General features: G+C 51.2%; 1 protein-coding gene across 2 annotated transcripts in view; it reads left to right on the forward strand.

The window, feature by feature from the left end:
- The window catches only part of NINL (ninein like), a 93,202-nt gene that overhangs the window by 45,240 nt on the left and 34,652 nt on the right, over positions 1-13,310 (forward strand). For both annotated transcript variants that reach the window (XM_006163594.3, XM_027766352.1), the window contains exons 10-12: positions 1,217-1,391; positions 2,371-2,481; positions 2,920-3,000. In XM_006163594.3, coding sequence (XP_006163656.1) covers positions 1,217-1,391; positions 2,371-2,481; positions 2,920-3,000 — 367 coding nt within the window. The remainder of the gene's footprint in view (positions 1-1,216; positions 1,392-2,370; positions 2,482-2,919; positions 3,001-13,310) is intronic.

The following is a 13,310-nucleotide window of genomic DNA, read 5'->3' on the forward strand; positions in this document are numbered from 1 at the left end:
GGGATCGATTCTGGCTGCTCCTCGTGGGTACCCCAGGACTCAGTGCTGCCTCGTCAAGGCCCTGGGGGAAGTTGGGGGTGTGAGGGGCATCTCCAGGCTCTTCAGCAGAGTCTGACCTCCACATGACCATCCCTCACCACCCAGCACTTTCCACTTCCCAGCTCTGGGATGGTCATGGAAGACTCTCCTTTTTAAACAATTGTGTTCAAAGGCTGATGATATTTGTACGTTGGTCGTACCTGGTTGGTTTGAGTAATGAGAACAGTTTGCTTTGGTCAGGATACATAGGCCTTGACTACCTCTTGCCCCTCGAGAAGCAGTCGGTGCCATGTCTCCTTGGCATCAGAGGTTGTGAGCTAGGGTGCTGTGCGTCCTTGAACCTGGGTGAGGGCCACATGGAGAGAGATGCCGAGCCGCCGCCTGGAAGCCCTCCAGGGCCGTGCAGGTGTGTTTGGATTGCACCCCACAAGCTCTGGGGGGGTTCACTAGCTTCTAGGAGTAACTCCTAGGTTCTTCTTAGGTTCTCCTATTACATACCTGGTGAGTAACACCTGATCATTGTAGGGAATTTAGAAAAATGCACATGCAAGGAAAAATAAAACCAAAAATTAACTTCCCCGTGGTATGACTCTTAATATTTTTTATTTTTGCTAGAAGGCATGTATGCTTGCCATGGAGATACTGAATGAGAGAGAGAGAAAGTGAGAAATCACCCCAGCAGGGATAGCCATGCCACAATCCCTTCTCTGTTTATTCGGGAATTTGGGCATGCACATATGCCCAGTGTGGTTTTCAAACCACCAGATCTAGGAGTGAACCACACAGGTGACCACGTGGAATCTAGCTACCTTAACCACCACGCTGTCTGCTGGCTCTGTTGCGCCTATTTCCTGAGGGAAGCTGACTCTCACACACAGTTGGGTACAGTGTGGAAGGCAATGAGTGAAAGGGCAGAGGGCTCCTGGCCCAGCCATTCACCCTCTAGCTCCACTTGTCTGGGGTTCCCCCCATCCCCCCACCAGCCTGAGAGGGAAGAGCGCCCACTGCCAGGCCTACCCTTCCCCCAGGCCAGTCAGCTGAGAAAAGGCGACCCTCTCTGTCGAGTAGGGGGACAGGATCTGAGACAGTGGGCAGCAGGGCGTTTCTGAGAAGAAAGATGGCTGGACCCGGGCCTGGGCAGTGCTGGAAGTCCGAGGTGGTGTGTGGTGTGTTCCAGGCACCTGGAGCAGGGCTACAGGGAGAGGCTGAGCCTGCTGCGGTCCGAGGTGGAGATGGAGCGGGAGCTGTTCTGGGAGCAGGCTTGCAGGCAGAGGGCTGCGTTGGAGCAGGACGTGGAGCGCCTGCAGGCTGAGGAAGCCAGCCTCCGCGAGAAGTTGACCCTGGCCCTGAAGGTAGGTGGGAGTCACAAGCCTCAGCTGGAAAAGACAGACCTGCGTGCGGGCAGACAGGCAGCTGGAGGGAGGACCCAGGTCAGTCCTGCTCCACACCTTCCTAATTAAGGATCCAGCCCCTTCTGGCAGCCCTGAAGGGCCTTCATCTCAGTGACCAGAGCTGCCTGAGATTTCAGACTGAGGAGCATTTGCCACAGCAGGAAGGTGTCCTGTCCTCAGAGCAGGAGGCCCTGGCTCTGTGGAGTGGCATTCCCTCCTGCCTCCCTGCTCTTGCTCCATTTATACCCTGGGGAAGTTAGGCTGGAAGTTTGAGGGAGGTGCTGCTACATCTCAGAGGCCAGCAGCACCTGTGGGGTAGGAAACACACCAGCACCTAAAGCCCAGCCCTGGGTTTGTAGCTTGGAGCACGGTATTCCGGGCTTCATGGAGGTGTTCATGCTCTGTGCACGGCCAGGACTTAGGTGCTAGCCTGCGTGCCTGTTCCCAGTCTGCTCCCACCTCCTCTCCCAACTGGGGAGCTCTCCTTGGCCACCTGTGGCGCTCCCAGGAGCTACTCCCAACCGTGAGCTCCTGGAACTGCATCTCCTGTCTGTCCCCAGCATTTGCAGAGCCACCTCGCTCCCTTGGTGGGCAGCTGAGCTGTGCTGCGCAGTTTTAAACCCTCCTTTAGGCCCCAGCTCAGAAGTCCTAGGCTCCTAGTCCTCTCTTGTATTACTCTTATCCTCTCAGGGTGCATGGAGTGGGAGGCACGGAAGGAAAGGCAGCAGGAAGCAGTGAGCCCTGGTGGGGCCCCAACAGTCAGCCCTGAGGGACCAATCATGAGTGGTGTAGTGGCAGCGGGCACCCAGGCACCCTGCCTCTCGGGCTTTCTTCCCTGATCTCAAATGCCATTGGGAATGAGCCTCCCACTTGGAGAGTGGTGACACCTAGACCTCCTTTGCTCCTGGAGCCTGATGCACCACGGGCCTGTGTCTCCTAGGAAAACAGTCGCCTGCAGAAGGAGATCGTGGAAGTGGTGGGAAAGCTTTCGGATTCGGAGAAGCTGGTCCGGAAGCTGCAGAACGACTTGGAGTTTGTGCTGAAGGACAAGGCAGGTCCTTTCACTGGTTCCAAGTCCCTGGGGAGATAGGAGAGCCTGCCGGTGGTGGGTTAAGCATGGCCCATGTCTTGAGAGAGATTGCACAGGTGACAGAACTCAATGTTTTCTACTCAGATTCCAGATGGAGGGAAAACGAGTGTGGTGATTGCCCTTTGTCTTGCTCAACCTCACGATAGAGTGACACTGCCCAGGACAAGTTGCCCCTTTAGTGACAGGCCACAGTGATAGGGTACAGAGGGAGGCCAGCACCTGGTGCCCCCTGAGGCCCCCAGCCCTGCCCATCATCTCTGGTGAAGGAGGTGAAGAGGCTGTCCAGGCAGCCGCGGTGGAACGTGCCACAGATGTTCCCCAGGTGTGAGCAGGGACCCGCGGGGCGGGGCCTGGTGGGGAGGAAGCCGGCCATCATATCCTGTTCGGTCTGACTTGCAGCTGGAGCTGCCAAGCCCGGAGCTCGTAGCCCAGGAGGAGCGCTTCGCGGCGGTGCTGAAGGAGTACGAGCTCAAGTGCCTGGTACGTGCTGCCCAGCCCACAACACGTCCTGGGTCCCCCAATCTCAGGTCATGTTGTCACTGTCCTCAGAACACAGAGCTGCCATGCCCCTACCTCAGCTCGCCCTACAGCAGTGGTTGTGGTACTGCTTGAGGAGACTATCTAGGAGCAGGCCCTCTAGAAGCCTTTCATGCTGGAAGGCTTGTTCCCCTCTCCAGCCATACCTGCCAGGGATGAGTGCCCCAAGACAAGACCAGCACTGTAAGGTGTCAGGGGCTGTCGGGCTCAGAATGTGTGGGGACGTGCAGGTCTGGTTCCTCTCCGCTCCTGGGCGGGCCACATTCTGGATCTGTACAGGAGGGTGGTCTCGTGAAGGATGCAGGAGCATTCTCTCCAGGTAGAACACCTGTTGGTAGCTGGCTTGGTGGAGCCCTGCCACGTGCTGCGGCTGCTGCCATGGCCTTGCCGAATTCCGCCACATGGCCTGACACTTGCCGAGCCCCTGGACTGGAGGCTCCTGCTCTGCTCTGGGTGCCAGTCTGCGTTTCCAGCCATTGTGAAGGACTTCTGCTCGGTTCCTGTTGCTGAGTCCTTAGGTTTCCTGGGATGGACCCAGCCCCTGTGTCAGTCTCATTCAGCTGCAGACAGGAGAGCACAGGAGCAGAGGTGGTGAATGGGACAGTCCTGTGACTACTGACAGGTGGCACTTTTTCTTTTTACGTGAGCGCCCATGCATGTGAACAAGAGAGATTGGCACCCTCCACAGTCTGGTTCACGCTGTGATCCTCTTCCTCCAGTCCCCCAGCCTCTTGGGGCCCAGGCATTTGTGTGCATCTGGTGTGTTTTAGACCAACCAGGGCAAGGACTTGGATGGCGGTCGCCACATGGGATCCGGTGCCTCTAAGGCAATGCTTTACCACTGTGCTGGAGCCGGGCCTCCCTACGCTTTTAAAATTATAGAGCATGCCAACGAGCTTTTGTTAATGTAGTTTATGAGGGTCATATTTAATATTTACTTGGTAAAAACTGAAATGGAAATTTTAAAAAATTAATTTGATAAAAAAATAAATGAACAGGGACCAGCACATGGCATAGTGGTCACATCACTGTACTCCCACATGGTCGACCACGGTTCAAGTCCCAGACCCATTGGCTTGAAACTCTTGCTGGGTATGTGTGCATGTGTGTCCAAGATCCTGGGAGGAGGATGGAGGAAAAGGAATTGTAATGTGGCCATTCCCCCTCGAGGTGGAGGGAGGGCGATTTCTCGCTTTCCCTCTCACTGTGTCACTCTCTCTCTCTTAAGTGAGCGCACATGCCCTAAGACAAAAACTTCTTTAAAAAGTAATTCATTAACTAATTAATTAACAGAGCGATAGATTAAAATATTTGTAGCATATTTTTAAAATGAAAATAGCCATTTTTCTCCCAAAGGAGAGAAGCCTTCATGAGAAGGGCACCCTAGTTTTACATGTACTCTGGTCACTGACTGTCTAACGGAGGGCAGCTGGATCCTCACACCTGCTTCTGCCTTGGTCCCTTGCATGTCACGTGTCACATAGTCTAGAACTCCACCCTCTGTGAAAATGAGCATGGGAAAGGCAGCTCTCACCTCACTGGGGCTGAGTCCCTGGTCCCTGAGAGCACGTCTGTGCAGGGGAGGCTGGACACCCCCTCCCAGCCTGTGCCACTCTGCAGACCCTGCGAGCTTTTCCTCCGAGCTGCCTTGTGGGTCTGTCAGACACAGACACTAAGCCACTGACCAAGCAGGCCCAGAACCCATGTTGGGCCAGAACCCTCCTGGCATGTTCTCAACTCACGGAGCTGAGTCCTGGGCCATTCTGACACTCTCCCTACTCCCTGTCTGTTCACTGAGCAGCCTGAGACTGGAATGTTCTAGAAGTCAGCCATTACCTCCAGTGGCAAGAGTGGCATTATGCGAAAAAAAATAAATGAACAGGGACCAGCACATGGCATAGTGGTCACATCACTGTACTCCCACATGGTCGACCACGGTTCAAGTCCCAGACCCATTGGCTTGAAACTCTTGCTGGGTATGTGTGCATGTGTGTCCAAGATCCTGGGAGGAGGATGGAGGAAAAGGAATTGTAATGTGGCCATTCCCCCTCGAGGTGGAGGGAGGGCGATTTCTCGCTTTCCCTCTCACTGTGTCACTCTCTCTCTCTTAAGTGAGCGCACATGCCCTAAGACAAAAACTTCTTTAAAAAGTAATTCATTAACTAATTAATTAACAGAGCGATAGATTAAAATATTTGTAGCATATTTTTAAAATGAAAATAGCCATTTTTCTCCCAAAGGAGAGAAGCCTTCATGAGAAGGGCACCCTAGTTTTACATGTACTCTGGTCACTGACTGTCTAACGGAGGGCAGCTGGATCCTCACACCTGCTTCTGCCTTGGTCCCTTGCATGTCACGTGTCACATAGTCTAGAACTCCACCCTCTGTGAAAATGAGCATGGGAAAGGCAGCTCTCACCTCACTGGGGCTGAGTCCCTGGTCCCTGAGAGCACGTCTGTGCAGGGGAGGCTGGACACCCCCTCCCAGCCTGTGCCACTCTGCAGACCCTGCGAGCTTTTCCTCCGAGCTGCCTTGTGGGTCTGTCAGACACAGACACTAAGCCACTGACCAAGCAGGCCCAGAACCCATGTTGGGCCAGAACCCTCCTGGCATGTTCTCAACTCACGGAGCTGAGTCCTGGGCCATTCTGACACTCTCCCTACTCCCTGTCTGTTCACTGAGCAGCCTGAGACTGGAATGTTCTAGAAGTCAGCCATTACCTCCAGTGGCAAGAGTGGCATTATGAGACAGCCTGCCACAGTGCCTTAAAGACCTTGCAGACGAGCTGCTGGCTGGTCAGTCTAGGTCCCTGTCCCTGTGTCACCCTGCCCTACAGTTCAGTCCTTCTGAAGAAATTTCAATGCAAAAAAAATGAAACCAAAATTGCACAGGGTCAATTATGAACAATGCAGAAAAGTTACTTTCTTTATGGGCCTGCTCTGTGGTGTAGGGGATAAGGGAGCCAGATCCCACATGGCCAGCTTCCCAGTTGACCTCCTGGCCCTAGTGGTTTGAAAAACACACCCAGGCATGTGTGTGTGATGCCCCAAATCCCAACAGGATGGAGAAATGGAGAAGGGATTGTGGTGTAACCACACCCCTCTGGGGGTGCTTTCTTATCTCTCTCTCTCTCTCTCTCTCTCTCTGTCTCTCGGTCTCAGGCAAGCTCAAATGCCTTCTGGCAATTTTTTTTTTAATTTTAAAAAAGGGAAGTTTTTTTTAAATTTATAAAGTAATTTACCACATAATTCTTTAATAGCTCCCAGGTAGAATTTAATTTGCCGAAAGTTAACTTATTCAGAAATACAAAAATGCATTTTTTTTTTTAGAGAGGTGGTTATGTGGTTAAAGTTTGGCACCATCTAAAACCTCAGCCCTGGGTCAGCAGGTAGTGTGGTGGTTAAGGCACTGGATCTCACATGGCCAACTCCAAGGGTTCAGTCCTGGACCTGGTGGCCTGAGAAACACTCTGGGCGCATATGCATGTGGCCCAAAATCCCAAGAGAAGAATAGAGAAGGGATTGTGGCCTTTCCCCTGGCAGTGATTTCTCACTTTCCTTCTCTGTCTCTTTCTCTCTCTCTTTCTCATGAGTCCACTTGCCCTATGGCAAAAGAAAAATCTAAAAGAAAAAAAAAAATCCTCAGCCTTTGACCCCCTGGCCCTCTGGATCCTTGGTATGAAGCAGGTGATAGGTAAACAAGCTGTCACCTTAGGAGCCTGGAAGCAGCCACTGTTGTTTGGTTTGAAGGGTCTGTTACCAATTCACTTCCTAATAATTTCCCTCCAATGTGAAGTAAGAACATGCTTTGTCCCTGCCGCGCATTGCTTCGGTGACACCAGAGGATAAAGGTGAGCCCAGGCCATGGTTCTGATGTGGACTATGCATGACTTCCTCCACCCGAGTGGTTTGCCCTCTGACCCCAAGCCTGATTTCAGGTGCCCACTGTCTTTGCTTGCACTGTCTGAGTCCACCTCTGCGAACTTCGCGAGGTCACTGTGCCTCCCTCCATGGCACTCGCTGGGTGTGTTGTGGTGAGGTGTGGTGTGGTGTGGTGTGTGCCCGTGCGCTAAGAGACGGCTGGACAGCATTCTGCCAGGGCTGTGGTTACAGGTTGGGTTTTCTACTCCCCTGAAGCTTGTCTGGTCTACTCAGCCTTTCTTTATCTCTTATGACATTTTTTTTTTAAGAGACTGTGGTCTCCCCATCCTGCCATTGCTTTGCCATAGAAACATTCTCGTTTTGTGCTTTTTTGACATTTCGTTCCTTTTCATTAAATTAAGGCTGTACATTCTCAGCTGGAATGCTACATAGGTGATGGGATGTCCATCTGTCTCTTATTGGAGATGTTAATTTTTTAAATTGTTTTTAAATTTTTTTGTTGCCAGAGAGCACAAGGACTCGCCAGAGAAAGAGAGAGAGAAAGCCTCCTCTAGTGGGATGCGATCATGCTATAATCCTTTGTCCTCCATTTCTCCATCCCATCAGGGTTTGGGGCACACCTGCACAGTCCTGGCATGCTTTTTCAAGCCACTGGGACCGGAAATAACTATCAGTTCCTATTTTACTTTAGTGCTCTGGAGTTTCGGTAACCACTCCTTTCTTTTTTTCCAAGTTGATATATTTTACTGAATAAGAGAGAGTGAGAGAGTGCACAGCCCAACAGGGCCTTCACACCAGTCTACCCGCAGCTTCAGCCAGCCACAACCGCAGACACACACGTGCTCGGTGTGCTCAGGCTAGTCTCCAGGCTGGAACTGGCAGCCTTCTCGGATGGGTCTACTCCAGGGTGTCACATCCGACTGCTCCAGCACCGTCCACACCACCACCCTTACTTTTTTTAACATGCCTCTGTTACTTAAAGAGCCGCCACTCATTTCATTTTTGGATCTTGACATTTCCTTTTTTTTATAAGTCAGCAGAGATCTTTTACATTTCTCATTGACCCATTTATTTAGAAATTTCCATTCTCAATCTTCTGAGTTTTTTTTTCTTTTTTACTGTTTCAAACTAACATTTAGAGTGTTTTTAAAACTTTGATTTTGAAAAAATTTGAAACTTCCCTAACATTACAAACAAAAAATAGTGCAAGGAATAGCATGAATTTTTTTCCCCCAGATTCACCTACTGTTTACATTTACCACATTTACTTTTCTATTTGTTACTTGCTCGCTCTCCCCCTGGATGCCCGTGTGGATGGGAGGTATGACATCATTGTTTCAGGCCCATGTGAGGGCAAATGACATACATGGTCCCTCCCCCTTCTTTAGTCCACTTTTTTGTTCCTAACAACCGAGTATGCAGTTTGTAAAGGATAGAGGTTTATTTAGCTCGTGGGTTTGGAGGTCCAGGGTGACGGGACCACATCTGGTAAGGATTCTTGTTGCTGGGGACTCTCTTTAGAGTCCTGAGATGGCACAGTGCATTGAAGGGAGGGGTGGGATTAGGCATGTGTGACTTACCCTGTGTCTTCTTACAAAGCTTCCAGAAGTCTGTCATGGGGACCTCACCCTGATGACTACATCCAGTTCCTGTCACCTCTCAAAGGTCCCACTTTTCTTCCCTATAATCGGATTAAGTCTCACCCTCTCACCACCATTACAGTTGCTCACAGCATTTCAACACACGAATTTGGGGGGGGGCACGTTCAAATCATAGCACCCCTCAACACTTCAGTGTGCCTTTCCTCAGAGTAGGCTCTCTGGCTCACTCCTCACCTCGTTGATTTGTAGATGCCGGCTTCTTTATTTATTTATTTATTTTTTTTGAGAGGTTTTCGCTATAGGGCACATGTGCTCGCCAGACAGAGAGACAGAAAGCGAGAAATCATCCCCCAGGGGGGATGGTCATGCCTCAATCCCTTCTCCTCCATTCTCCACTTGGGATCTTAGGCCCGCACACACATGCGCCTGGCGTGAGTTTTAAGCCACCAGGTCCGGGACGCGAACCGCGGTCGACTACATGGGAGTCCAGCGACATAGCCATTATGCTAACTGCTGGTTCCCTAGATGCCGGCTTCTGTGGGCACAGGAGAAGGGATTGTTCATGTTTGGGAGCTTTGCCAGCTGCTTGTGAAGTCTTTGACAGCTTTAAATGAACTACAGGAGAGTATTTATACCACAGAAATTTGCAAAAGCTCCAGAGTAGAGTTCCCCACCCCACCCGCAGCCCCAGCGCCCTGCCCACTAAGAATGTTCTCTGGCATAACTTTGGCACACTCATTAGCTTCCTGAATCTACCCTGATGTGATTCTTTTTTTTTTTTGGAGAGATTTTCACTATAGGGCACGTGCGCTTGCCAGACAGAGACATTAGAGACAGAAAGCGAGAAATCACCCCCCAGGGGGGATGGTCACACCGCAATCCATTCTCCTCCATTCTCCTCTCGGGATCTTGGGCACGCACGCACACGCACCCAGCTTGAGTTTTAAGCCACCGGGTCCGGGACGCGAACTACAGTCAACTAAGTGGGAGTCCAGTGATATAGCCATTACGCTAACTGCTGATTCCCAGCCCTGATGTGATTCTTGAAGCTGCTATTCAAGTTTCCGTTTTCCGGGTTCATCTGGCATGTCCTATGGAGCATTTTCACCTTGAGGACATGATCTGGTGTCAGACCAGGTATCACATTTAAGCTGTCCTGCCTCCTTTCCATCCTTTACTCTGAAATGTCCCTACGACCTTTGTCTCTTATGACGTTATTTTTTTTAGAGACTGTAGTCTCCCCATCCTGCCCTTGCTTTGTCATAGAAACTTTCTCATTTTGTGCTTTTTTGGGGGGAGAGATTTTCGCTATAGGGCATGTGCACTCACCAGACAGACAGGGAGAGACAGAAAGCGAGAAATCACCCCCCAGGGGGGATGGCCACACCACAGTCCCTTCTCCTCCATTCTCCTCTTGGGATCTTGGGCACACACACACGCGCACCCGGCGTGAGTTTAAGCCACCGGGTCCGGGACTCGAACCGCGGTCGACTTCGTGGGAGTCCAGCGACATAGCCATTACACTAACTGCTGGTCCCTCATTTTGTGCTTTTTTGACATGTCTTTTGTTTGAATTAAGGCTGTACTTTCTCAGCTGGAATGCTACATTGGTGATGGGAGGTCCATCTGTCTCTTGTTGAAGATGTAAATTTAAAAAAAAAATTTTTTTTTTAATTTTTATTGCCAGAGAGCACAAGGACTCACCAGAGAAAGAGAGAGATAAAGCTCCCTTTCATGGGATGTGGTCATGCTGTAATCCTTTTGTCCTCCATTTTCCCATCCCATAGGATTTGGGGCACACCTGCACATGTGCCTGGCACGTTTTTTGAAGCCACTGGGACCAAGACCCAAACCAGAGCCAACCAGGTGAATCTGGCTTCCCATGCATAGTATTTAACTGCTACACCGTGGGGCTGACCTGAATTTTATTTTACTTTTTATGAGGTGGTGGGAGGGAGAAAAAGAGGGAAAGGTTTTTTTGGAGAGGTTTTTTCTTTGCTATAGAGCGCATGCGCTCACCAGAAAGACAGAGACAGACAGAGAGATAGAAAGGGAGAAATCACCCCCCCAGAGGGGGATGGTCACACTGCAATCCCTTCTCCATTCTCCATTCTCCTCTCGGAATCTTGGGCATGCACGCACATGCACCCGGTGTGAGTTTAAGCCACCAGTCCGGGACTTGAACCGCAGTTGGCTACATGGGAGTTCAGTGACATAGCCATTACGTTAACTGCTGGTCCCAAGAGGTCAGTGTTATTGGCGTTCTTCTGCGGATGCGGAGGTCCTGTCTGTCTGATCTGTCACTGGCGTGAACTTGTGAATTCTACTTTTCCAGCAGTGGTTTGTAACTTCCTGTTGAGCTTGGTTGTTTCGGTGTCAGATGGTGCAGGTCAGCCAAGGAGCTTGTCTTGTTGCTAACTTCTATAGCTCTGAGGCACTGCCTCCCTTCTGTGGTGTTGCCTCGTTTGGCTGAATCGTTCCCTGCCTCCTGGGACAGGGTGCTGCCTCCTGGGACAGGGTGCTGCCGCCCTTCCCTTGGAACCAGCCGCTTCTCCAAGGAGTTCCGATGCCGTTCTGAGCTCCAGGTGCTTGACCTGCTCCTCACCCCGGTAGTCTCGACTTCTGGGCTGAGGTTGTCTTTTCTAGTCCGTCTCCAAGTTCCAGAGGAGCCAGCCCTGAGCGGGCCCTGTGTGTCCCCGGTCTCTCAGGGTTCCTTCTTGGGTATTTGTTATCAAGGGTGCTCATTATCAAGGAAGTCATGGTTTCCCTGTGGCTGAATTCCCTTTCAGTTTAGCTATAGTTCTAACTCTTTCTCTTCCTTTCGACCATCAGTTTCAGACATCTAAGTGAGGTAGCCCTTGCTACAGGGGAGTGGGAAATGTTGATCAGATCCTCCGCGATTCCTGTGCCTCGTGTTTTCCCTGCACTTTGGGTGGACGTCCTAACAGAGCAGCTGTCCTTGGTCAGACACCCCAGCGTGCTTTTCCCTTCCGATGTTTCCACCCCGACCCTCACAGGTGCTCACTGTTTCCATCTGGCCGTTCTCTGGCCTGTCCTGACCCCTGGCCCGCCTGTCCGCACAGCCTTCCCACGTCTCCATGCTGTTCCTGATGCTGCTGCTGAAACCCTTATCCCACCCTGCGACTGCCTGTAACGGGAAGACAGAAAGAACCATGACAGGTCCAGAGCCCTCAGAGGGCTGCACTATGTGGCTGTTGGCTTTCCATGGAAGCCTCTTCCCAGCTGCTGTGGACATGTCTGTGGCTGCCTTCGTGTCCACAGGCTAGTCCGAGTAACTGTGCAGTCCACATGGAAGCAGGAGCCCTGGCCTGGGAGGGCTCCAGGTCTGGAACAGCACACACAACTTGTCACTTAAAACTAACTGTTCTCCTGGGCACACTCTGAGAACAGAGGAATCCACACCCATCGTGTCTTCCTGGAGAACTGTCTTCTGACACTGCTGTATTTGTGGGTGTGGACGTGCACCCGAAATAGCCATGGGGGTTGCAGCAAGGACCACAGTACAGGGCATTGCATGGAATTGACTCTGGCCAGAAAATATGCAAGTCGCACCTGTAATTTTCAGGCATGACTGATAGGCACCCCCAAAAAGAAGAGTAAGCAACATTAATTTTTTTTTTGAGAGGTCTTTGCTATAGGGCATGTGTGCTTGCCAAAAAGACAGAGAGACAGGGAGACAGAAAGCGAGAAATCACCCGCAGGGAGATGGCCACGCTGCAGTCCTTTCTTCTCCATTCTCCTTTCGGGATCTTGGGCACGCATGCACACATGCCTGGCATGAGTTTAAGCCACCGAATCCAAGACTCAAACTGTGGTCAACTGCATAGGAGTCCAGCAACGTAGCTATTATGCCATCTGCTGGTCCCTGAAATGTATTTTAATAATACATTTTATGTTGGTCCAGTCTGATGACACATTCAGGAGCATACTTAACTGCACGCTGGGGCCACATGGCTGGCCACATGACCAGATCCCCAGTGGGCTGATCTGAAACATGCCAGGGCATGATATGGGCCCCAAATCTTGAGGAGATGGGGCACTGGGGAAACGGGGTCATGGTGTGATAAGACCCCGTCGAGGGTACGCCCTCCCTCCTCCTCATCCTCCTCTGTCTCACACACACTGTCATGAATAAAATAAACTTAAATTTTAAAAATTTAATCTATTACACTCAGAATGTAATCTTTTGAATACAGAATCAACAGAAACCATTGTGGAGCTATTTTGCCTCCCTTCTTTGGCATAAGTCTTTGAAATCCCAAGTGTGTTTTCTGCTTATGGCATGTCTGGATTGAGACCAATCACACTTCAGGGGCTCAGCTGCCCTTGTGGCTCGCGGCTCACGTTTCAGGTGGCACAGGGCTAGATGAAGCTGCCGCATCCCATAGACAGGGTGAAGTGGCAGCGAGGGGTCCTGTTCCATGGCTACCCGGCAGCTGTGACTCCAGGCTCTGCCCTTTTCTCAGGACATGGCTGCTCCCACCACAGGGAGATGCGCTTGCACAGGGGATTCTGCGTGAGACTTGGGCGAACCCTGTGAATCTGCAGAGCCTGTCTTTATCCTCTGTGACTTCAAACTGCCGACAGGAAGCTCCTTCTCCAAGGGGAAGCTCAGCCATGCCTTCCACAGGTCCTGCAACTGGCTCCAGGAACAGTTTTAAGAAAACGAGGTTTATTTAGTGAGAGCTGCTTGGAAAAGAAACAGAACACAGCTCAAGTAAGACTTAAAAATCAGCGAGGTTACGTAATG

Source organism: Tupaia chinensis, unplaced genomic scaffold (assembly GCF_000334495.1).
Source record: "Tupaia chinensis unplaced genomic scaffold, TupChi_1.0 Scaffold142716_1, whole genome shotgun sequence".
Lineage (NCBI taxonomy): Eukaryota > Metazoa > Chordata > Mammalia > Scandentia > Tupaiidae > Tupaia > Tupaia belangeri.